The 24,738-nt window shown below is 36.1% G+C and overlaps 1 protein-coding gene across 2 annotated transcripts in view; it reads right to left on the bottom strand.

Moving 5' to 3' along the window:
- Positions 1-4,734, bottom strand: part of LOC132547592 (putative methyltransferase DDB_G0268948) — a 31,279-nt gene extending 26,545 nt beyond the window's left edge. The window contains exons 1-2 of one of the 2 annotated variants that reach the window (XM_060211372.1): positions 4,638-4,734; positions 622-1,255 (exon numbers count right to left, since the gene is read on the bottom strand). In XM_060211372.1, coding sequence (XP_060067355.1) covers positions 622-1,191 — 570 coding nt within the window. In that variant the 5' untranslated portion in view covers positions 1,192-1,255; positions 4,638-4,734. The remainder of the gene's footprint in view (positions 1-621; positions 1,256-4,637) is intronic. The other variant, XM_060211373.1, reaches the window with a different exon arrangement.
- Positions 4,735-24,738: the final 20,004 nt, after the last annotated feature.

Here is a 24,738-nt window from a genome sequence, read left to right as displayed (position 1 = left end):
TACTTGGATTGACCAATATTAACATGACGAGTGTCGTCGATGAAGCGGAGAACGCTTACTCTTCCGGAATACCTGTTCTTATTCCCCTTGGACTTTGTTATGAGTAAAAATGTATGTAAAAAGTTTCTTTTGTTCGGTTTTTGCCCTAGTTTACTGACTTTGATTTTTGATTCATGATTATGTTGACATGTCGGTATTTTTACACTTACATAAAGTCACAGAATGTGCTCACCGTTATATACTAGTAATGATAACAGAACTAAAAACATCGTTCATCTGTTCTGAAGATAATAATTAGATTACTATATTGCAGGAGTTAAAGAAGACAAAAACTAAATGCCTTGAACAAACTTGAAAGTCGGTCGTCTACGCATATACAAGATATCGAGAATCTAGGGCCTTTGGTTATTGGGTAAAAGTGTTTTGAAAAATGTTTACGTACTTGACCTTGTAAACTTGAAGGACTGCAAATACAACAAACTTCATGCAACCATGTAGTTAACATAACTAGCAAGAGGTCCATTTAAAAAACGTCTGGTGGAAGGCGGACGCTATAATACGGAAAAGCAATTATTATATCAACAGAAACTAAACAGGTGGTCAACATATATGAACCCATACCTGCCACACGATTCGTTGTGCTTCCGTCCTATCTATCGTACAGTTTCCGTATCCGTAAACCACTAAAGCACCTCCAGGTCGAAGAACTCGTTCAACCTCCTTGAAAAACCGCGGCCTATCCATCCAATGAAGAGCTTGAGCAGTGGTCACGAGGTCTACCGTTTCGTTGTCTAAGAAACTTAAGTCTTCCGCTGGACCAACACTGAAATCAATGCTGGGCGCATGCTTTTTGGCTTCTGTTATTTGCTTTTCGCTAATGTCTCTACCGATAACAGCTTTGAAAATGTTTGTAAGAGGAACAGTACTTTGACCATTTCCACAGCCGATGTCTACGGCTGTGTCACACCCACTTGCTTCCGGAAGTTGACAATATGTCTTGATTTCGTCATAAACCTCACTCGTGTATGTTGGCCGGTATTTGGCATAGAGTTGGGCGTGGTTTGCTCCTTCAAACAAACGGATACTCATTCCGCGTGCATATAATGGCCGAAATACGACGGGAAATGCAGTATACCGGCATACAGCCTTAGTGATGTTCCTAGTTTTGACGAAGCCAAGGAAAAATCTCATGTCATGTCCAGATGAAGATTATAAAAGGTTGTCTTCTTACAGTGCACAGCTAATTGTGTGATCTCTGGAATCAGCAAAAAAAAAAGTCGCTCGACTTCAAATGTGAACATTAAAAAAGGTACGTTAGTGTATCACACGTTAAATCTTACATCAGGCCAGAAGATCCAACAACACATGTCATCTTTATCAAAACTGTTATGCAATTAACGAAAAGTGTTACAAGCCTGCGGCTAGATATTGAAACAGAGCGAAGTGTTGGAAAAGATTAGGAAAACAGCCGTATCAATGTGTCCTGAAGTCTCGACAAACTCCTTTAACTTGGATCCCTTTTCTAGAACTGGTACTCCGCTATACATCAGCCTGCAGCGAGGACTATTCTCCGATGTACATGTAAAACAACCGTAAGCGAAAAGCTGTCGCACTAAAGACTAGATTGTATAAATAGGGTTAAAGCGTGTTACGTGGTTACAGCATACAATATGCAGTATTATGGCGTGAATATGTAGTGTCACAGCGCGCGATATCTATAGAGTTGATAAATTGGGTAACAGAGTACGAAATATAGAGTATGGTCACTGTGTGCATGAAAGTATGGCCGCTGTACACAATGATGGATGATACATGAAAGTATGGCCGCTGTACACAATAAGGTATGATACATGTAAGTATGGTCACTGTGTACATGAAAGTATGGCCGCTGTACACAATAATGGATGGTACATGAAAGTATGGCCGCTGTACACAATAATGGATGATACATGTAAGTATGGTCACTGTACACAATAAGGTATGATACATGTAAGTATGGTCACTGTGTACAATAAGGTATGATACATGTAAGTATGGTCACTGTACAATAAGGTATGATACATGTAAGTATGGTCACTGTGTACAATAAGGTATGATACATGTAAGTATGGTCACTGTGTACAATAAGATAGGATACATGTAAGTATGGTCACTGTACAATAAGGTGAGATACATGTAGGTATGGTCACTGTACAATAAGGTATGATACATGTAAATATGGTCACTGTACACAATAAGGTATGATACATGTAAGTATGGTCACTGTGTACAATAGGGTATGATACATGTAGGTATGGTCACTGTACAATAAGGTATGATACATGTAAGTATGGTCACTGTGTACAATAGGGTATGATACATGTAAGTATGGTCACTGTACAATAAGGTGTGATACATGTAAGTATGGTCACTGTACAATAAGGTAGGATACATGTAAGTATGGTTACTGTGTACAATAAGGTAGGATACATGTAAGTATGGTTACTGTGTACAATAAGGTAGGATACATGTAAGTATGGTTACTGTGTACAATAAGGTAGGATACATGTAAGTATGGTTACTGTGTACTTTAAGGTATGATACATGTAAGTATGGTTACTGTGTACATTAAGGTATGATACATGTAAGTATGGTTACTGTGTACAATAAGGTAGGATACATGTATGATTGCATACGAAAAGGTATGTTACAGGTTAGGCTAGTGTTGTAATACCAACATTCACCAATTTCCTGGTTTATCGGAAATTTTCCAATTCTAATCGTGTCCACCTTAGGCAGGTAGTTATTAAATTCTGAATACTTTGCGTTGTACTCTGTTCGTACACATAACTTTAACATGTACATCCAGCATATTTAACCTTTACGAATTCCCTCGATTCATGTCTGTTTTGAGAAACTGGAAATCATTACATGAATACACTGAATAGTCACCTGTAAGTTTGTCAGGACTGACAATGGAACCGTTACCAGAATCATTTAGATGTTCTATAAATGTCTTGGAAACCGTTATTATCAAATATACTATTATACCGTGAATAGTTCTATATAACAACACTATAATGGCTAATGAAGTACAACCTATTTGTATGCAATCAAAGTTGTCGTAAAGAGTTGCACCGCTGCGATCAACTCTACGTAAGGGGAGATAACCTAAATATATGGTGAAATGCCTGACTAAAAATTTGATATCTATAGGCATTTCGGAACGCATTGATAATACATATGCCCCGTCCCTTTTCTACTACAGTCTACCAATCTACTCCATCTAATTTTGGATTATGTCAGATATTTACACGAGAAATGGGGTGGTAATAGGTACAAGTGCGGTTCTAATCTTTTATTTTTTTAAGCTGTGAGCAAGTCCATCGTTTTACAATTTTACAAGGGGCCAGTTTATACCTGTAAGTGATAATTTAAGGTGTATTATTGTCTAAAAGTAGTTTTGGAATGAAATGTCACATTAGCAATCTCAGTTTGGAGACCAAAGGTTGCACCAGTCAAGGTTCTTTTTTATCATTTCTGCAACACTTCAGCTGATAAGAAATGGCTTGGTAATCAATGACTGATGACGCACAGCCCTTACAATTTTTTTAATGTCCTACTGATGTTGGGGGTCCCAGACAGGTGACACGTTCTCTATAATGAAGCTACAAGAACATAATTCTAAAGTTCCATCCAGGAACACGGAGTCTTAACACTTTATTTGATTTCCTTCAGATCTTGTTATAAACTGACTCCTACATAATTGTCTGTAAATATACGTGAACTTTTAAACTTGTTAAACTATATGAATGTGAAGGGTATGTGTTTAGATAACAGATTTCAGAATCTTGATCGTTCAATGGCAGAAATATTTACCGCCAAATGAATGTTCTCAGGTCGAATGTAGTGTATCATCATGAAAATATTTGAGAAGTAGTGATCAATCTTAAATTTATTTTCACGAGCTCCTTTCAACTTTGATACTGAAAACAATGGTTACCTCCAGTTAAAAATTAAGAGTTTTAATAATTCTATGAGTAGGCTCAATATTTAAGGAGAACATGTCTCAGGACTCGCATTTAAACTTATCACCTGAAGAAAATCACGTTATGAAACATACCATAGATTAAGCAACAGATGATAGAACTATATACGGGCGTTTTAAATCGGTGAACGAAGCTGAGAATCAGTAATTACACGCATGAACGAACAACGAGCCTGCTGTTCTGAAAAATGCATCCGGGTGTAGAAACAGCTTTATATCTATTGCATAATTTCGACTCATATAATGATGATATGAGTACAACATGAAGCATACCATGGCAAAAAAACCTAGTATGTAAACACCACATTAATATATTGTATACAATATACATACATGTACTCTGGATAATTATGTGGTAACGTTTTTCATGTGACACCGACTACGTAACAAAATTTGTAGTATCTTATCAACACCAACCTAAACAAAAACTTTGATATTGTACATATACAATTTTCTTAAAATTCTTGTTGAGGTACATCTACGTTCATAAATAACGACTATGTGTTCTCTTAGCCTGCGTGCAAGTGAACTTATAAAAACGGAAACGAGCCCGGACACTGATTATACTGTGATATGTAACCTCTATTTAGGAGATATTGTGAAAACCTACCTGTCATATGACCTTCCAAAGCCCGACAGACGTCATCTCCAAGTCAGGAAGGTTTTATCTCGATAATCACATGAGTTATCATCCTTCAAAACTCCTTCACACATTAGGTACGTCAAAGCGGTGTAGAGGGCCAATTTGCCGGCCCTGTTAAAAAGTCCGGTCTATGAGATAAGGGAGATAACTTGTACAGTCCTAGTGACTGACAGAATACCAGTAATACCACAACACATTAAAAAATGTTATTTTCCATTAAAAATACCGTAGAAGTGTATACTTTGAAAGTAAAATAGATAGGTAAAACAATAATCAATTCATCATTTCCGTAAAAACACACCTTTTTCTACCATCGAAAAACCAAACCAACTTTACAATAACTAGATGCAAACTTATCCTTGATTATTGCGACCAGTACAGTGTTCCCGGGAAAGTTTATAATTGTAGAAACGCCCCGTGTATTAGATCCCTGCTGCACATATGAAGTCACTGGAGTTATGTACTCAGTGGCAGACTGTACATAGCGTACGTATATGACCTTGTTAACAGTAAACAGTATATAACATAACTGATAATTACTACTGATTGCAAAGTGCACTTACATCCGCTTGCGATTTAGACAATTTATAGTCATTTCTGCACGACATTACAGATCAGATAAACAAGGGTTTTACGTACTGGAACTTAGTGAAAGCGCAGCCTTTCTGTACGGAAACAGAAATAAATCTACTCCATACTGCTGTGTTGGAAGCAATAGGGAGACTCTTCAGACGTTCAGAACTGCATCATATAAATAATTGTCGCCGGAGTGATTCAGTATTAAAAATGTCACATATTAGGATGTACAAACTTTAATGAAACCATGACAACTCGGCTGGTACGCCATCACCCTGTCACTTTGTTATATGTGATTACTGTTAAAGTGATGTCGGTGACAACACAACAGATTATGAATATTTCTTTCTAAGAGTTTATAACAGCCATGTTTCATCGATCACTTCAGCTGCTGAAGAGGTACACCAGCAACAATTGATTGTTACCGACATCAAATTGCAGGAAAGGAGGCTCTTTAGCGAAAAGAAAGCTTTGAATACATTATAAAGCCGTTCCTTCGTGCATGTTGAAACGGTATGCTTTTTCAGATGTATTAGTGTTTGGAGAACGTCACACCAAATAGGATTATCATTAGCTGTGTATTGAGACGCAGCTTTTTAATGTTTTGTATTTAGCTTTTTTATTTGTCAGTTTACCTTGTTTTATTTTCATTTCTGTTTTGATAAATAATGTTGAATGGCATTGTATTAGCGATAACTAAACGCTTAATCTATATACTAGGTTAATAAATGATAATGAAGAGTCGAGCTTCACGTTTAAACATGTGTGCAACAACTGTTTGATATCTGTATAAATGGCCATCGTAGTTTTTAAGTGCGAAGTTGAATGGCAAAAAAGACAGGTTTCGGTAAACCAAGTTTCTGTAAAAGATATAACAGGACTGTTGTCGTTGATATTACCTGTTATGATGATTAAGGAATTAGATATTTACAAAATACTATCAAGTGAGACAAGGCCCCAAAATGCCGTTATCGAGTGTCCCTTATTGAACAATTAGCTGTAAAACTACATGTAGAATACTGACCTTTGCTGAAAAGTAATGTCCTCTACTGACCCCTGAAAACTAATACAAGGTCGTAGTTTATAAACAAGATATTGTTTGGTGTTGACTTGGAAAGAAATGTATACAATTCGTTTGTTATTGATTTTGAAAGGACAATACAATGGATTAAGTATATTTTCATCAGTGTAATCATGTGTTATGGTCATTTGTAAATGTGTGAGGTTTGACCCAAACAATTGTGACCTTGACCTTGCCTAAAACCCCCGAAACTGGAGTTTTAAACAGTGTTTTTCGAGAGATGAAGTAGCTTGAGGGCGCTGACTCTTGGTTTTAAAAGAAATAGTATCAGTAATATTGATTTTGACGCAACTGCACAAACATTTGACTTCTTCAAGTTATTTGATGTTTCATAAGTTAGTGGAGTTTTATAAAAATCCATCAAGGAATGAAGCCACTAGAGCATGGGGACTGATAAACAACAGAAATAAACAACCCATATTGTATGGTTGTATATAACAGTCAGAATATCGGTGACGGTTCCTGTTCCTGAACGCCACTAAAGAATTTCATATCAAGATGTGTACTTTGATTTAAGTCAAAGTAGTATTAAATTTTATGAGTACGAATACATGAATGTAGGGAAAACATTAAACAATTTACAAAATTTGCAAAACAATCTAAAAGTGTAGCTTCATATCACATAATAAAACATTTTAAAGCTAACACGTCTATAGCTGTTTGCGTTTGTGTATGATACGTAACTACGTGCAGTTTACGAAGTGTAGCCAAGCATACTGTGTTTAAGATAGTAAGGACTTGTTTGAATTTTAACCGTACGCTAGGGGAGTGCACATACACAGTTAATATGGGGAGAGGAAGGTGTAGGGTATGTAACCAGTTCACAGATATAGGGAAGAAATAGGAGAATACAAAGAACGAGGAAACGGTAAGTACACATGTCTACAAAGTTATCAGTAGAATATTTAATATTTACTCGTGAGTGTTTACGACATACCCAAACACTTATGTATTACAAGGTCAGATTGTCTCCATATTTAACTTTAAGGTGTGTTTACCTGATAAGCACATACGCATCTAGGTCTACTCCATTATATATTATTGAATTTTATTCACATCAGCTGACTAAGGTTATGGTATTGTACAAATTTTGAAAAAGTCTGCATTGTATGATTCTAAACAAAATGGAACACACCATTGTCTGTTCTATTAACAGCGGTATATCATAAGCTTATCTTTCCCGATAGTGTATCTCTATGGGCTAGCATATGACAATTCTAGATATCACACCTGTGACATAAAGGGCCTAAAATCTTGTCAAGGGTTGATGAAGTGTTGGTATATTTAAATATAATGCATATTTCAATAAATATTATGGTGTTAAAATCAAAATCATAATTTTTATGACCTACTTTTTTCAATATGAAACATGAAAAGGTGATTTGTCATTGTATTCATGTCTTAACTTTCCATTCGTAAGCAGTCGATGGGCCAGATATATTGTGCACTGTACTGAAAAACAGCTAAGTGTCTATTAAAGTTGCGGACCGAAACCCGGATGAAATGATATTAGTCAGACCTGAAAGCTAGCTTTTGGCACGGGTTGGCGAAAAGTATTTTTATCTTCCGAGCAATGCTATGACAGCGCCAACATCACGTTATCACACCAACTTTACAATATCCGAGCCAGAAAGGTGATGAAGAAAGTTGTTTCTGACTAAAAGGATTTTATCAACTTCAATGCATTAACCTATCAATACACTGATATCTTTCAATTTTCTACTATTCTTTTTCGTAACTAGTTACATTTGAAATTTTAAATTAACTCTCCAGCATTGTGACATAACGCCTCTGCATCAGCCACTTCACTCGATCTTACAACAACCAATGAGGTCAGGTTCTCACTTTGATGTATCATAACCATGATGGTTTTAATTTTTATTGAACAAAAGAAACACAAGATAACAAAACCTTTCAATGTTGATTTAGATTGATATGCAAGTGGAGCCAAATAATGAATTAAACCGCAACATACAGCTGTCTCCCCATTCTAGGTGCCAGTGATGTGTAGGACGCAGGCCCTTCTGAAACCTTTGATCGCATTGTTACTCCGAGAATGTCCTCTTGCTTAAACTATTTTGAATCTGAAAAACGATTTGCTAAAAAATGAGTGTTTCGTATTTGTTGTTTACACATCGGTGATAACGTTTCTATTTTTTTTTTCACAGTTGCTGGAAAGGTTTGCAACCGTCCGATTGTTATTTGTACAAAGATGTTTGGGTTACAATAATTCTCAATATCACGTGGCATTTATGATCACACTATCTCATTAAGCAAGAAACTGCCAAAGGCATAAAGATTAAACGGCAACTTCGTTTTGAAAGAAGCCAAGTAATACATCTATATTGTCATACTTTTAACGTATTCACAACATGAAGTCACGTTGTTTATGACAAATTGTCACGAAATATATTTTGAATCCAGCTTCACCTTGCTGTGTTATTAAAACCCATTAAAAGATCTGTTCAAATGAATTAATATAATCAAGATTTAGTTTGCTGTTTTTGTCATTTCTCGGAAGTATTTGAATTTATCGTGATGCCAAAATAAGTGTTACATAACTCGTAAATTACTGGTAATACAAAAGAAAACAGTAAACAACGGTATCAAGTTTATTCAGATCACCCGGACAAAAATTGTTAAAACATATCCTCAGAAATTCAGTAGCCTTTTGTACTTCCCTGGATGATAGGAGCCCAATGTGTTGCACCTGTAACATCCTCAAAATGATTTCTGCTAATGAACCCTAAAGCCAAGAGTAATCGCCTGCATTTGGAAAGACATGTTTTTCTCATCAGTCAAACATTTGTCTCATAAATCACACGGATCTAAGATAATTGTGTATCAAAGGGATAAAATGCATTGTGAAAATTTTCCGAATTTTCGAAAATCATATTTGGTTTGTACAGTTGCTGACATAAGCGATCATGTGTAGTTGATAGCTTACATAAACTACGTTTTGAATATAAGATCACGTGAAGGGAGGCCCTTCGAATATTGGTCAGTGGATCCTGTTTTAAATGTCCACTACAATTAATCCAGCACAATTGTATCAAGGACAATGGCGGAATTACAGAACCTAAAATAATGCGTATTTTGTTAAGATAGCCCAGTATACATATCATTAGCGCCAGTCAGGAGAGAGGACGGTGCGTGATCCACCGGGGTGTCCAATACCATACCGGACACTGACCAACACCACTTGTTGGTCGTAACTAGCCGTGGGGATATTCACATATAATTCAACTATTTCAAGAGAGTACAATGCACGAGTTTGATCAATTCAAAGAATGTCAGACACGGACAAACAGAATGTCAACGAATTTCAAAGGCTGTTGTCACTTACTGAAGGCGTGCCAGACCGAATGATGTTTTTATTTGTTTATGATAAATGGTCAAAGTCAGCTATAACTTGTGTACGTTATTACTCTACTTCACCCGTGACATGCCATCACTATCCTAACCTGACCCCCATTCGACCCCAAAATTGACCCTCTCGGACCGACCTGACCTCAGGTGCCCCTCTACTACTAAGTGGTCCCTGCTATCCCCAGTTATTGCTTTGTTCGCCTAGATCCCCCACATTAAAAGTTTTTGGTTCTTTATAGAGCGATCACTTCTACAATTCAGATGCGGACTTTAAGTACTTGGTGTATGGTCGTTCACATTCCTGTTCTTTATTTGACCTCTTAAGAGTATGTTTACTCACGTGATGGATTTTACCTGTTACAGATGCTGTGCTACATATATAGGTAGGTCTCTTTTTCTTAAATTCATTGTAAAATAACTGGCGCTTTTACACGTGACTCTGTTCGGATACTGTCAATGTTAAACAGTTTTTTTATTGAAATGACATGACTTCATGTATAATTGTATGTTAATATAGAACACAGATCCAGCACGTTGTGCTAAAATTACACATTAACGCTCCTTTTTGAAGGAGTGGGGTATGTGTGCGCTCTCAAATGCTGAAGCTATACAAGAAGCATCTGTGTTTGAAGAGAATTGGTATTTCAGAATTCCTTAATTGAAGAGATTCGGGAATGGAATATTCTTTCCGTGAGTTAAAGAATTCAGAGAGCCTTTATTTCATTCTCCGTGTACTGTATATATGAATCACATAGATGTAGTGTCATACACGTATATATATTTAAATACAGGAGAAAACAATGACACATTCGGAAGTGTTATTGACTGTGTGACACGAAAAAAAAAACGTTTCCGATAAAAAAAAAGTTTAATGAAGTTACGAATATATACTGGTAAATCTATATATGTATACATATATATTGGTACTATACATAGTAAAAAAACTACATACAATAAGATATATGACAATGGTAATGAAAAAAACATTCTCACTATAAATTGGTTTTCTCATTACTTTTGTAAAATTGACACTTCAAGGTCACACGCCGAAACACATCACCTAAGTAGTATATCTTATGTGTTCCCTAATTAAATCTTAATATCCCCCGAGAAATAACTAAAGAAAACAACTACGGTTAATTTGTGCTTTACATGCTATCTGAAAAAGGCCTCATTAAGAAACCAATATTAACAGAAAAATGAGAATACTGACATATATATTAAATATCTGTTTGAAAATCATTATTCAAACTCCGTACAACTAGGGCAAGGAATATTAACACAGAGACGGTTGAAAATGTACAAGGAGAGTAAGACCAAATCCTCGGTACCCCAGCGGTTACGATCACTTTCTCTCTCTGCACTCCTAGGACACGTCATGTTAAATTTGAAGTTTCAATGTGCGACACCATGTGGTCCAGTCGAAAACATTGGTTTGATCATTTGATGTACATCAAACGAATCTCGAGTTTACGGTATATTGTAATGACTTTGAAGTTGGGTTCGCTACTTTGTAATCTTCAAAAGGAGTGTATCATCCTATGAGTGATCAGTTATTTTCTCATGGAACCAATCAAATTACTTCATTTGTGTCTTCAATTTTGCTACGACATGTTCCATGGGTGCAGATAGCGGAAGTATTCAAAACCCCTGGAGTATCGCGGTTGATAAGACCATGGGTTCCAAAAGGTAAACGTCACAATTTTCGTTACCTAAAACATTTAAAAGTTGAAAACAGCACGTTCTCGAAAGAAAGAATTAAATTAATAACAATATAGCAACCATGTAATCTGCTGAACACAGGAAACATAAAAAGGCACTAGATTACAGATGATACGATGTCCAGGAAACATCTCTGGAAACCATGAGGTGCTTAGGTCCGATATTCAAATGAGGTGACTGTTACGACAACAAAAAAATCAATGTTATTGTACACTCTCAAGTCTCGTGTAACCCTTCGGTTTTAACTGAATGAACTTTCTTGAAATAGAGTTTTTAGCCTTATGGTCAATATTGGTCTTTATACATCTATTGATTGAATGAAATTCAAACATCATCGATGAATTCATACTGCTTCATTGTTGTTGCTTTGCCGGTACTAAGCCCACTGTTATTATAAGTAGTCGCTAGATACAACTTACAATTGTTTAATGAAGATCAAATTAAAATACAATAAAAAAACCTGAATGTGAACGTACGGCTATTTCAGACGGACTATATACCTTAGGGCCAGTATGAAACCTCAATCATAATAAAAGTTGGTGTCAAAATAGGACTTGGTGGGCGATTAGGGTTGTGTACTGGTTACAAAAAATAAGCAAACATGCACTAAAATTAACTGGTTGATTTACAGACATCAGCAAAGGGCCCCAATTCATACTAACCAAGTTAGTCATACCAACCAGGTTAATCCTCTGTCAGTTATACAAATAGAGTTAACTCTCTGTCAGGCATATAAACCAGGTTAACCCTGTCAGTCATCCAAACCAGGTTAACCCTCTATCAGTAATACAAACCAGGTTAACCCTGTCAGTCATACAAAGCAAGTTAATATTTTCTCAGTCATTCAAACCAGGGTAACCCTCTATCAGTAATGCAAACCAGGTTAACCCCCAATCAATCATACAAACCAGGTTAATCCTCTGTCAGGCATATAAACCAGGTTAACCCTGTCAGTCATAAAAATCAAGTTAACATTCTCTCTGTCATTAAAACCAGGTCAACCCTCTATTAGTAATAAAATTCGGATTAATCCTCTGGCAGTTATACAAATCAAGTTAACTCTTTGTCAGTCACGAAGACGCAGGTTACTCCTCTGCCATACAAACCAGGCAAGTCTCTTTCTGTCATACAAACCAGGTTAAGACTCGTTCAAACATACACTACAATTATTGTTCCATCATATAAACTACGTTAACATTAGTTTCACTATACTAACCCCGTTAACCACCAGTTACTCGATCAAATAGACGTCAGCGTTTCCCTGGAAGATAAATTTTAGGTACATGCACGGGTTAAATTCTTTAGACGCGTCACAGACACAATGTGATTAGGTTAGTAAGCACCATACAATGTTTTTGGTGTAAACCAATATGATATGCTTAGTACGTGATAGATACGTTTAGCCCTAAGTAATCCCATATCAGCACGAATTTAGAGACAGCTCGCCGACCGACTGGCGTTTCTCGTTATCGCTGTAGGATCCTTATACATTAATTTACTACTAATGTAAAGAAATACCAGTAGTTTTTATAGATTTCAATCTAACAGGAGCTCTTATAATTAATAACATAAAGTGTTTTCATTTCAGCTGTTCAACAGTAAGTTGCCCGTTGTTTTTATGGAAATGGATGGGAAAGTTCATTATAAAGCTTCCTCTTTTGATAACTTGCCCTGTCGACGAACTTACTTGGCAACGACCTTTAAAGTCTTACTTCTCATAAACATTTTACGGTTTATAGCTTACGACCGACTGAATGTTTCAGAAAGTGTTGCTTTGTGGTCTGATTAAATTGATTTAAGTGGTTCAAATGTTACTATTCATTCAAGGAAATATTTATACCTGGTGGCCATTTGAACCCGGCATATGTTAAAAATTCAACATATCTATGAATGGAGACAAATATTGAGCTACATATCTTGGACAAATATCACCCTTTCTGATCATATATAACATCAAAACTATGTGATATTTTTATACAATGAAACAAAACAATAGAGAAAAGTAAAGTAAAAACACAGTGCTAAATGTATATTATTATTGTGACGAATTAGGGAGCAAATATTATTGAATACGAAGACTTCTGAAAAAAAATCACAAAGAGAAAAACGTTCCGAAAGAATGAGCGTCTTCTGCTTCGTCGACGGCACCTGTCATATAAATTTTGATCAATTTAAGTAAACATTATCCTGCTCCCAAATGAGAATACGGTAAACAACTATAAAATGGAACAAACAGGTATACGAACGAGCATCAAACACATCAAACTTCATATCGCATTGGGACCTGGGTAATATTTCTCTATGAGATAATTATAATTAACGTTAAACTTCCCTATCATTTATATCAACTTGCATCTCTCGATACCTTGTGTGATGAGTTTTCTGTCAGTTGACTTCTTGCATCTTGCACGAAAATCGACATAGATATAGAGTCCTTGAATATGGAATCAACAGAGACCAGTTAACAGCATAGGTTTGAGATGCAGGGATGTTACTCTCCAAAAAGGGGAAATTTACAATAGGGAAATTGAAATCATCAGGCTTATGCCGCTTGGTAAGAGAAGGCTGTTCTTGTTGATTTCGTCACAGGAAAAAATTCGAGGCAATCCACTGATGCAGATGAGTCTGTTGGGCCCTTACTTTCCAATTCTGGTGGGTATGTACGATAAAAGTGGTCATAGATATCGTGTTATTTACTTCAAGACATCATCAATATATTTGAAAGTGAAATAAGAGGGTTTCGCAAAGTCTTCGTGACCTCTACAATAAATTCAGCCTGGTATGAAACAAAAACAAGTCAGCCAACAGAGGGACACAGTTTTTTTCTCAAAGGTAGATCAATAGTCTGTGTGGTGCTCTTACCTCCGAGAAAACATTGTCAACCAGAAATTCAATCTTTTCAACAATTCCTTTGTCGGTATGTCTCTTCTTTGAATTTGACATAGCTTTCACAATAGCTGAGGAATCCAGTATCATTAACTGGCAATCAATGTAATTCTGGAGTGTGATTAGACAATATTTTCTTTGGAAAGATTAAATGATGATATAACCATAATAATCTGTTTTCTCTACCATGAATTTCTTTTTATTCTTCCACACCAGACATCCGGCATCCTTATCATGGACAAATGTATCCGATCTGGCAACATCAATTCTTACTGGTTCCAAGGGTCGAATGCAGTATCTCCGTCTACGATGTAAAATCGATATAGATTCGTTTGTATTTTCAATAGTTTTTTAAAGGATTAATTTATGAAGAAATTTCGTGATTATGGAACGTGTTCACGTACTAAAGAAAAATCTTGGAATTGCTACAAGAGATATTACTCTCCACAAGATCTTTTGGTTAAAGCTCCAAGTAGACATCTGTCGCTCTCTTCTTTTCAACAAGGAAATTGACGTTCTATTATTAAGACTGCTATATCTATATTCATTTCCCTACAAAGTCAATTTCCTCTGTCTACATCAGACTGACATGCTATTTCAGTTTACATCTTAGTCATTAAGCGTGGTTAGAATTTGTAATAAAGAGGCAGAATATAAATCTGACCTTGAGACCTAGATAAGAAAAAGTAAATTTAAGATCTGACAATGTGTTAGGATGACTCTTGGTAACGTCACTACATCACGAAATATATATCCGGTTACGGAGTGATCATCATTACTACTTCATTCAGGAAGTAATCATTATTTGTAATGACTATATTATTTTCTATTGGAGAATATTTAAATCGTACAGTCTGTTGATAGTGCAATTGAATATTAGGTGGCAGTTATAATTATGTGATAAAGTTGACCGCAAAATGTTTTATATGGACAGAAACTTCGTGACTATTATATTTGGTGCAAATCTGAAATATGAGTGACCAGAAAAGCTACCATTTCAGTACACTACTCATTATGTAACTAATAAAACCTTTTACGTGTTGACAATCAAGTCATAATGTTTTCAGTTAAAGCGCCTGCATTAATTATGTAATTCTATTACACCAGTAAACAGATCACTTCCCAGCACACACAGGTTCACTGTCACAAACGCTGTGCATTTCTACGGAGGCGTATAATGATCATATAACATGAATGATTTGTTTGAGGATTTTATTAACATCGATACATATTTTGATAATGACACAGACTTATAAATAGATTCTAGATTTAAATACATTATATAACAATTTAGCTCTAACGGAGTATCCAGTCATAACAGGAAAATCTACTACGAACAGGACTCGTACAAATGTATTGTCCCGCAGATATGAAGAAATAACATTTACCATGAAACTCATATTAGGTGATATCTTGAATATAATTTCATTTCTATTTGTAATACACAAAGAATAATTAGTATCATTGTCTATTCCCAAATGTTCTGATCATCATACATTTCAACTCATAACGTTTACATATGTTTTGTTCCACTTCTTTTCTACATATTGTGTGTCAAACATACAAATAACGCATCCTGAAGGCTTGGCTTACAACAGTGTGGATGTTGTCAGTAATGTATGCTGTCATGATTCGAACACTGGCCAATTGTATGAAAGTAACATTAAGCACCTGGCTGATCTTTACATGAATTTGATCTTATTTACTGTGTGTTTTCCGGATGTTTAAAAACCAAGCGAATTTTTATTGCGGGAATATTAACCTGTTAAAAGTTGTGTTATCCAAAGGTCGTGAAAGGTCATGGGTTTATGCCAGAAACAACTATTTACACTCCACAATGTCGAACAGAGAAATATGAAATGTTATAAACGAAAGTTGAGAAGTTCAAATGTCTGTCTCTCCGGTAAATGGACATGTTGTTGTAATGAAAATTTCGTTACGATGACTTGCATGTGTATGGATTAATAGGTAAGTGACAGACACTTATACCCAAACTGTTCATGTGAAAACCAAATATCCTTCCTTCACATCATGCTAAATTGTATTGACGCCCAAATCTTAATCAATCCATTGTTTCGCAGCATCCTCGTATTACTAGTGTTAATGAGTTATATACTCTTACGGATTTATTGGTGTATTTATTTATTTATTTATTTATTTATTTATTTATTTGTTTATTTCTGGGTCAGAAAATAATATACATTTACATCAACAACTTTTATTTACCTCACCTGGTCCGAAGGATCGGTGAGCTTATGTCATGGTCGTCCATCCGCCAACACGTTTTTATGATAAGGACAAATTTGGTCCGGCACATCCATGGGTGAAGAGGACTCAGTTTATATAAATGGAAAATGTCAGGCATTTGGGAGTCAGGAAAATTGAACCTATACGTGAAATAAAGGAATTGGTTTAAATTGTTATTCTTCTGTAAGGATGAATGTATTTTGGTATCTCTTTTGGGGGAAGGGAATTTGTGAAATATATAAAGCAAAATCGTTGAAATCCTTTATCTTCGATAAAAATTACGGGATGTTTTTTTTTTAATTTGGTATGAAGCATCCCTATATGAAGGGGTCTTTGTTTTTCTTTATTCGGATACATGATGGCCATTATGATGACAGATAAACTAAAGTCTAAAGCTTTTTAAAAGTCCGAGTTATGATATTGACATTTATAGGTTGGGTATATTTCATGTATTACTAGGTTATTAAAGTAGTGTGTTAGATAACAGAAACGTTATGTACTAATGCTCGGTTTCGTTTCTTTGTTTGTTTACTGGGCTTATCGCTACATGAACAGACAAGGACATTCTGAGGCGGATTATCCGTGTGTAGTTGCTGGTTAATACCTCATCGAACAACACGCGGAAGGCCATGCGCGTGCTATCAATAGATCAATTAGTGTAAAGTCACAACAATGAAAGCGGCTACTTGTGAAACGCAGTCTGCCCCGAGTAAGGATCAGACCATACATATCTCGGATCTTCCCCCGAGCATGCGGGGTCCAATGAATTTTAATGCTTTCAGCAGACTGGGCTATCACGACTAATGGTAATGACACTTTTTATTTCTCGTGGATTGAGACTAGTTTAAGAGACTATTCATTCTATCGTATTTCGTCACATAAATTGTATTGTGGTACGTATCATGGAAAGAAAAGAAAAAGGCCCCGGGGCCTATATGCCGGGGTCAGACTCCAGGTTAGTCGTTGAACAAAGTTATCTTTGAAAAAACCTAGTTGATTTTGTTGTTATGCACAAGACAATGAAGAACTTTAATTTCATATGTGGTCAATGCACGAGTTCTTCGAGAGACTTTTCTGAGACGACTGACAGCAAAAGTAGGTCATGTCGTCGAGGTTGTATCGGTCTAGTAGTAGCTGTAAAGAAGTTATTAAACCGTCTATCTACATGTAGGCGATTGTCACCGATCGGTGTCGTAAGTACAGACAGTAGCACACATATATGTACCTCAGAGTGACTTAACAAAGCTCACGACTAGGAATCAGTACCCACAAATTCTGTTGTAATTAACACATAAGAAAGAGACTTTCAATTGTAGCTTACAAAAACTTTGTAATAACTATATACCAGAAAACAAACTACTACATTTCTTGATAAACACGTGATATCCATGTTTTGTTTGTTTGTTTTCTTTCCTTTTTGATATTTTATCACGATTATTTTAGATAGTCTGTATCTTTGCTATGCACGTGATCGCGGATTTCGATATTTAAAGAAACATTTGTCATACGTCTATTGTGCTATTATGGACGCAATAGAACAGGACAATTGATGACGTCACGCTGGCTATCTAGCGACAGGGCCCAGACAGCTTACTGTTGACACCGGCTGTTATTTATGTAACTGGAGCGTAACGGCGGTCGATGGACAATTCCTATTTGTCACTGACCTTGTACAGGTATTGTCCGGTACATGGGCTAGACGTCCAAATCAAGGAATTTCAGTACAAGTTATATACAAAGTGTGTGATGATTGGTAGCGATAGCGGTCAGATTTACATAACTCAAACACAATATTTTTATTGAACGTGTCTCTGTGTTTCGTTGTACACGATTTATTTACACGAATCTCAAGTATAAGGAATATTATCCTGTGTCGCGTGGGATATTTTTCACCGTGGATGGATGATATACAGAAATATTTTAAATTCAAACAGAGGTAGGTACATTAAGACTGATATATATTTATATGTAAGCTGGTACCTAGATTTACATACATTTAATTACGTAAACTTTACATTGTAACTCACAGTCTCTTCGGTTACGTTCAGTATAATCTGACAATTTTTGACAGGACTAGTTGAAACAAGTCCTTGATATCACGTTTAATGCTGTTAAGAATTACCTTTGATGTTTTTTACCTTTTGTATACCGACAATTATTATACTTACAAATGTCTACGGATCAGGTAGATTTTCAGTAATCTATGCCATATTACGTAATATAATAGAATTTACAATATCTAGTGCATGTGTACTTAGATAGGAAGCACTTGTTTTGAACTGTGCACTCCATGCTGCACTCTAACATATGTAAATAATTTGTTTGGTTTGTTTGACAAATTATCTGATCTATATATTAATACGATGAACGCTTTATCCGCAGTATGTATCCGATAAATGATATATATATATATATAGGAAATCTAACTCGGAATTGCCGAACTCGGGTCTGCCGAACTTTTAATGGGACTTTAGAAATAGGACCAGTCGAATTCAGCTGTAATTTGGTGGCGTATTGGTTAGGGTTTTTGACATGTATAGATCTCTATACACATAGATTAGCTCTATTTTCTGTTGCGTAAATATAGGGTTTTAAAAGTAACGAAGTGGATTTGGGAGGGGGATATATAGTGTGAATTAGTGTCTAAATTTAGATTACCTCTTTCCGTCGGTGACGTCATTAAGCGTGATGGTTGCGTGATCAGTCAATATGGCGACATGTAGTGCATCGGAAAACGCCTCGGTGGGCTCAAACGATCGACTAAATCTTCGTGTATAGTATGCTAATGTTGCTTTGTGAAACTTAACTTACACAAATGGATGACATCCATACCAGAACTCTTCTTTTTAGAGTTGGAAGTGTATACTACTGTTACGTATATATATGTACTGGTGACAACTTAATTTATACGATACCCTATCAGACCAACGACTCATCTGTGTTTAGTTCATGCAGTGTACATCTGTGTTTAGTTCATGCAGTGTACATCTGTGTTTAGTTCATGCAGTGTACATCTGTGTTTAGTTCATACAGTGTACATCCCTGCTTAGTTCATGCAGTGTACATCTGTGTTTAGTTCATGCAGTGTACATCTGTGTTTAGTTGATGCAGTGTACATCTGTGTTTAGTTCATGCAGTGTACATCTGTGTTTAGTTCATGCAGTGTACATCTGTGTTTAGTTCATGCAGTGTACATCTGTGTTTAGTTCATGCAGTGTACATCTGTGTTTAGTTCATGCAGTGTACATCTGTGTTTAGTTCATGCAGTGTACATCCCTGTTTAGTTTATGCAGTGTACATCTGTGTTTAGTTCATGCTTTGTTCATCTCCGTTTAGTTCATGCAGTGTACAGTTCATGCAGTGTACATCTGTGTTTAGTTCATGCAGTGTACATCTGTGTTTAGTTCATGCAGTGTACATCTGTGTTTAGTTCATGTAGTGTACGTCTCTGTTTAGTTCATTCAGTGTACGTTATGTTAATGGGTGGTTCTCGTGATCGATGTTGTGTATCAGTTAGTTGTCATGTAATTGAATTATGGCAAAAATATCTTAAAGATTGCAAGTAGTAGACACTGCTTGTGGAATAATAGTCCCGAAAGTTGCCGTATGCCACGTTTTACTTCATAAACGTTCACTTGGTGTTCTTCTAAAATCATCAAACATGAATTTTTTTACGAAATATACTTAATTATGGAGCTAGTGACCTCCCCCTATGGATTTTGATATTTCTTTGATTTCTTTCAGTCGCCTCCTAGGTTCACAATTTCGGTCCCTATTATCACTATAAGTCCTAAAAGGACGAAACAGCTGTATGATGTACTTTGATTTATTATTTGGCGCCACTCTATCTTAACGAAGTTTTTATTAAAATGTGTTATACACTTGTGTGTCTTTTGTACGTAAGTGTTGCTACGGTCGTTGTCGTAGACGACCACATAAGAGTTCCATTCATATTGTGTAATATTACGTCGACATCGAACTTTGAAAAGAGCAACCTTGTAGCAATGGTGTAATTGTGTAGACCGAATAATCCCACAATATGATTTTTTGTGTACACCAGGCCCCACTTGTATAAAACATCTCAACTTGAGATTTCCTCAAGTCGAGATTTTCCTCAGATAATATCTCCTTGAAAATATCTTGTATGAAAATTCCTCAAGGAATTTCAGGACATCCTAGCCGATGCCTTCCTCCTATTCCTTTAGAAAATTTTATACAAGTCGTTTTTGAGGAGATATCAGCTGAGGAAAATCTCGACTTGAGGAAATCTCAAGTTGAGATGTTTTGTACAAGTGGGGCCTGAATAATTAAAACTATTAATTAACAAAATATCTCGTATTTCCATGCATTTCCGTAATCTTGCCTCATTGCAATTAAACCAATTTTTAAAGAAGGTATATTTCGAAACTAAATTTCGTTTATTACATCTGACAAAGCTGGTTCTGATTTGCATTCTGTCGCCTTATGTCGCCATTTGTCGCCATTTGTTGCCACGTTTGTCTCCATTTTGTCCTCATTATTGCCTTTATACTGTCATTATTTGCTCTCATTGGTGTCAATATTGTCCAGATTTTGTCCCTGTTTGTCCCCTTATTCTGTCCTTATATTTGTTCCAATGTCCCCCATTTTGTCCTCATTTTCCCAAAGCTGTCTTTATTTGCTTTCATTTATGTGGCTATTGGCCTCATTTTGTCCTCGTTTATCAACACACTGACATCGTTGATTCTCGTGTTTATTTATTCTCGCACTATCGTTACACTCATGTGTACCACGTGATAAATATGTAGGAAGACATTTTCTCACAACTAAACTTGTTTTATTAATACACGTTGACAATAAGATAAATCAAATTGAGGATTTATTTACCTATACTGGATCATTTTGTTTGTAGCTCAAGTATTTGCCAAGGAACCTAATTCAAAAACAAAATATTTTTTACAACTTTCCTATTTCAGTCCCCAATTATAGAGTTCTTTAACCTCGTATTCTTCGCCGCATTCCGCGGCTGATTTAGAAAAAGAATCATTTGAATTGTTTACTGACCAACAAGTTGACACAGCATGCGAAGAATCTAACCAAACGCAAGACGGAAACCAGTATACGGAAGAACCTTTCCTTCATCAACCAACCACATCGCCAGCGAATCTGACGAAAAATGGCTACTTTTTAATTAACAAAGAAACAGAAAATACAAATATATGCATGATTGAACACCAAAACGGCCTACACCATGTAAAGATGTTCCATTGTATAAACATGTTAAAGACTGTTTTGATAAAGGAAGACAATGAATACCCCGTGAAGAGTTGTGACGTCATAGAATATACATGAATTCTGAGACATACATGATTAGGTACTGAAAAAAACGAAATATTCACAAGGTAAAAATTCAATTATAATTGATTTATATCTTCAATTATAGAGAAATTAATATTTTTTATTTTCCTATTGTGAAACAATTAATGTTAAGTTTAATTGTAACTTTATTGATTAAAACAACCTCCACCGAAGAAGATAATGAAAAGAGCCAGAAACACTATAGTTATGCTGGAGAGAAGAGTGAATACTTAAATGTACTCACTGTAAGTATAGTTAGCATGTTGGGAAAATAGAAATAAACGCAAAAAGAAATGAAAAGACGACATGACGATATTCTCTAATTGTCATAGAATACTATGTGACATGTTCACCATTTATCGGAGATTATGTGACGATGCTCACCATTTATCGGAGATCATGTTACGATGCTCACCATTTATCGGAGATCATGTGACGATGCTCAATATTTATCGCAGAACACTATGTGGCAATGTTCGCTTTTTATCGAAGATCATGTGACGATGCTCACTCTCCATTGGACAAGATGATATGACGATGCTCACCATTTATCGGAGATCATGTGACGATGCTCACTCTTCATTGAAAAGATCATATGACAATGCTCACTCTTTATTAGAGATCATGTGACGATGCTCATTATTTATTTGAGAAAACTATGTGACGATGTTCACCATTTATCGGAGATCGTGTGACGATACTCAAACTTTATTGGAGTTCATGTGACGATGTTCACCATTTATCGGAGATCATGTGTTGATGCTCAATATCTATTGGAGATCATGTGACGATACTCAAACTTTATTGGAGTTCATGTGACGATGTTCACCATTTATCGGAGATCATGTGTTGATGCTCAATATCTATTGGAGATCATGTGACGATACTCAAACTTTATTGGAGTTCATGTGACGATGTTCACCATTTATCGGAGATCATGTGTTGATGCTCAATATCTATTGGAGATCATGTGACGATACTCAAACTTTATCGGAGATCATGTGACAATGCTCATTATTTATTTGAGAAAACTATGTGACGATGTTCACCATCTATCGGAGATCATGTGACGATGCTCACTCTTCACTGGAGAAGACTATGTGACGATGTTCACCATTTATCGGAGATCATGTGACGATGCTCACTCTTCACTGGAGAAGACTATGTGACGATGTTCACCATTCAGCGTAGATCATGTGACGATGCTCATTATCTATTGGAGATCATGTGACGATGCTCACCATTTATCGGAGATCATGTGACGATGTTCACCATTTATCGGAGATCATGTGACGATGCTCACTCTTCACTGGAGAAGACTATGTGACGATGTTCACCATTCAGCGTAGATCATGTGACGATGCTCATTATCTATTGGAGATCATGTGACGATGTTCACCATCTATCGGAGATCATGTGACGATGTTCACCATCTATCGGAGATCATGTGACGATGTTCACCATTTATCGGAGATCATGTGTTGATGCTCAATATCTATTGGAGATCATGTGACGATGTTCACCATTTATCGGAGATCATGTGACGATGCTCATTATCTATTGCAGAAGACTATGTGACGATGTTCACCATTCAGCGTAGATCATGTGACGATGCTCAATATCTATTGGAGATCATGTGACGATGTTCACCATTTATCGGAGATCATGTGTTGATGCTCAATATCTATTGGAGATCATGTGACGATGTTCACCATTTATCGGAGATCATGTGTTGATGCTCAATATCTATTGGAGATCATGTGACGATGTTCACCATTTATCGTAGATCATGTGACGATGCTCATTATCTATTGCAGAAGACTATGTGACGATGTTCACCATTCAGCGTAGATCATGTGACGATGCTCATTATCTATCGGAGATCATGTGACGATGTTCACCATCTATCGGAGATCATGTGACGATGTTCACCATTTATCGGAGATCATGTGTTGATGCTCAATATCTATCGGAGATCATGTGACGATGCTCATTATCTATTGCAGAAGACTATGTGACGATGCTCAGAACTTATCGGTGTAAATAATTTAGCGATGTAAACCATTTATAGGGAAAATGCCACCCACAACTCCCGAACCCAGGAGCCATATCGATAGACGGATTATCCTAAATTAAGAAAACGGTTTTTAGGCAACTGTTGAAGTAACTGGTGTGAAGTACATGTTTATGACACAAAATGCTTTGAGATTGAAAAACTGCAACGTATTTTCGCAATATTTGTTTCTTTTGTGTGAAATAATATTTCGGTAATATAACACATATCTAATTTTAAAAAAACCAGATGTAGCATATATATTTTTTTCTAATGGCCATCAACGGTAAAAGGGATTGCCGTATATTTGGAAATGGTTTGTGAAAACCATGCCCAGGGGAGCTGTAAAACACAAACTAGAATAAGAGTTCTGCTGGTTTATGACTGGAGTTTATTATCATTTTAAAAATGAGGACATCTGTCTTTTTTACCACACCTTGATTTAAGTATTGGTGTGGGGATTTCATAGATTCCAATGACGGTATTCGATCCTAGCTCTGATGAAAATGATTGTTAAAAGATGCTAAAAATAGCATCAGAATGCCAATATCTTCACTCAGCTGAAATCAAATTATGTCATTATAGCAATAGCCTCGCCTAGTTATTTGTGTGCTCGGAAAACAATAGAACTGCATCATGAACTCTCGATGTCTTTTCTAGTGTCGTTACGACTTACAGATGTGTTTTGTAGTAACCTGACAATTACATATCTTAAGGTACCGGAATTGACAGCGAATAAATGGATCTACGACTCCGTCTTCGTCTCAAATATTATAAACGTGATTATGAACGTAATG

The sequence above is a fragment of the Ylistrum balloti genome, unplaced genomic scaffold, assembly GCF_031769215.1.
Source record: "Ylistrum balloti isolate Yb309-2 unplaced genomic scaffold, AGI_CSIRO_Ybal_v1 Utg369964, whole genome shotgun sequence".
In the NCBI taxonomy this organism is placed as follows: domain Eukaryota; kingdom Metazoa; phylum Mollusca; class Bivalvia; order Pectinida; family Pectinidae; genus Ylistrum; species Ylistrum balloti.
This window is presented reverse-complemented; position numbering and strand designations above follow the sequence as displayed.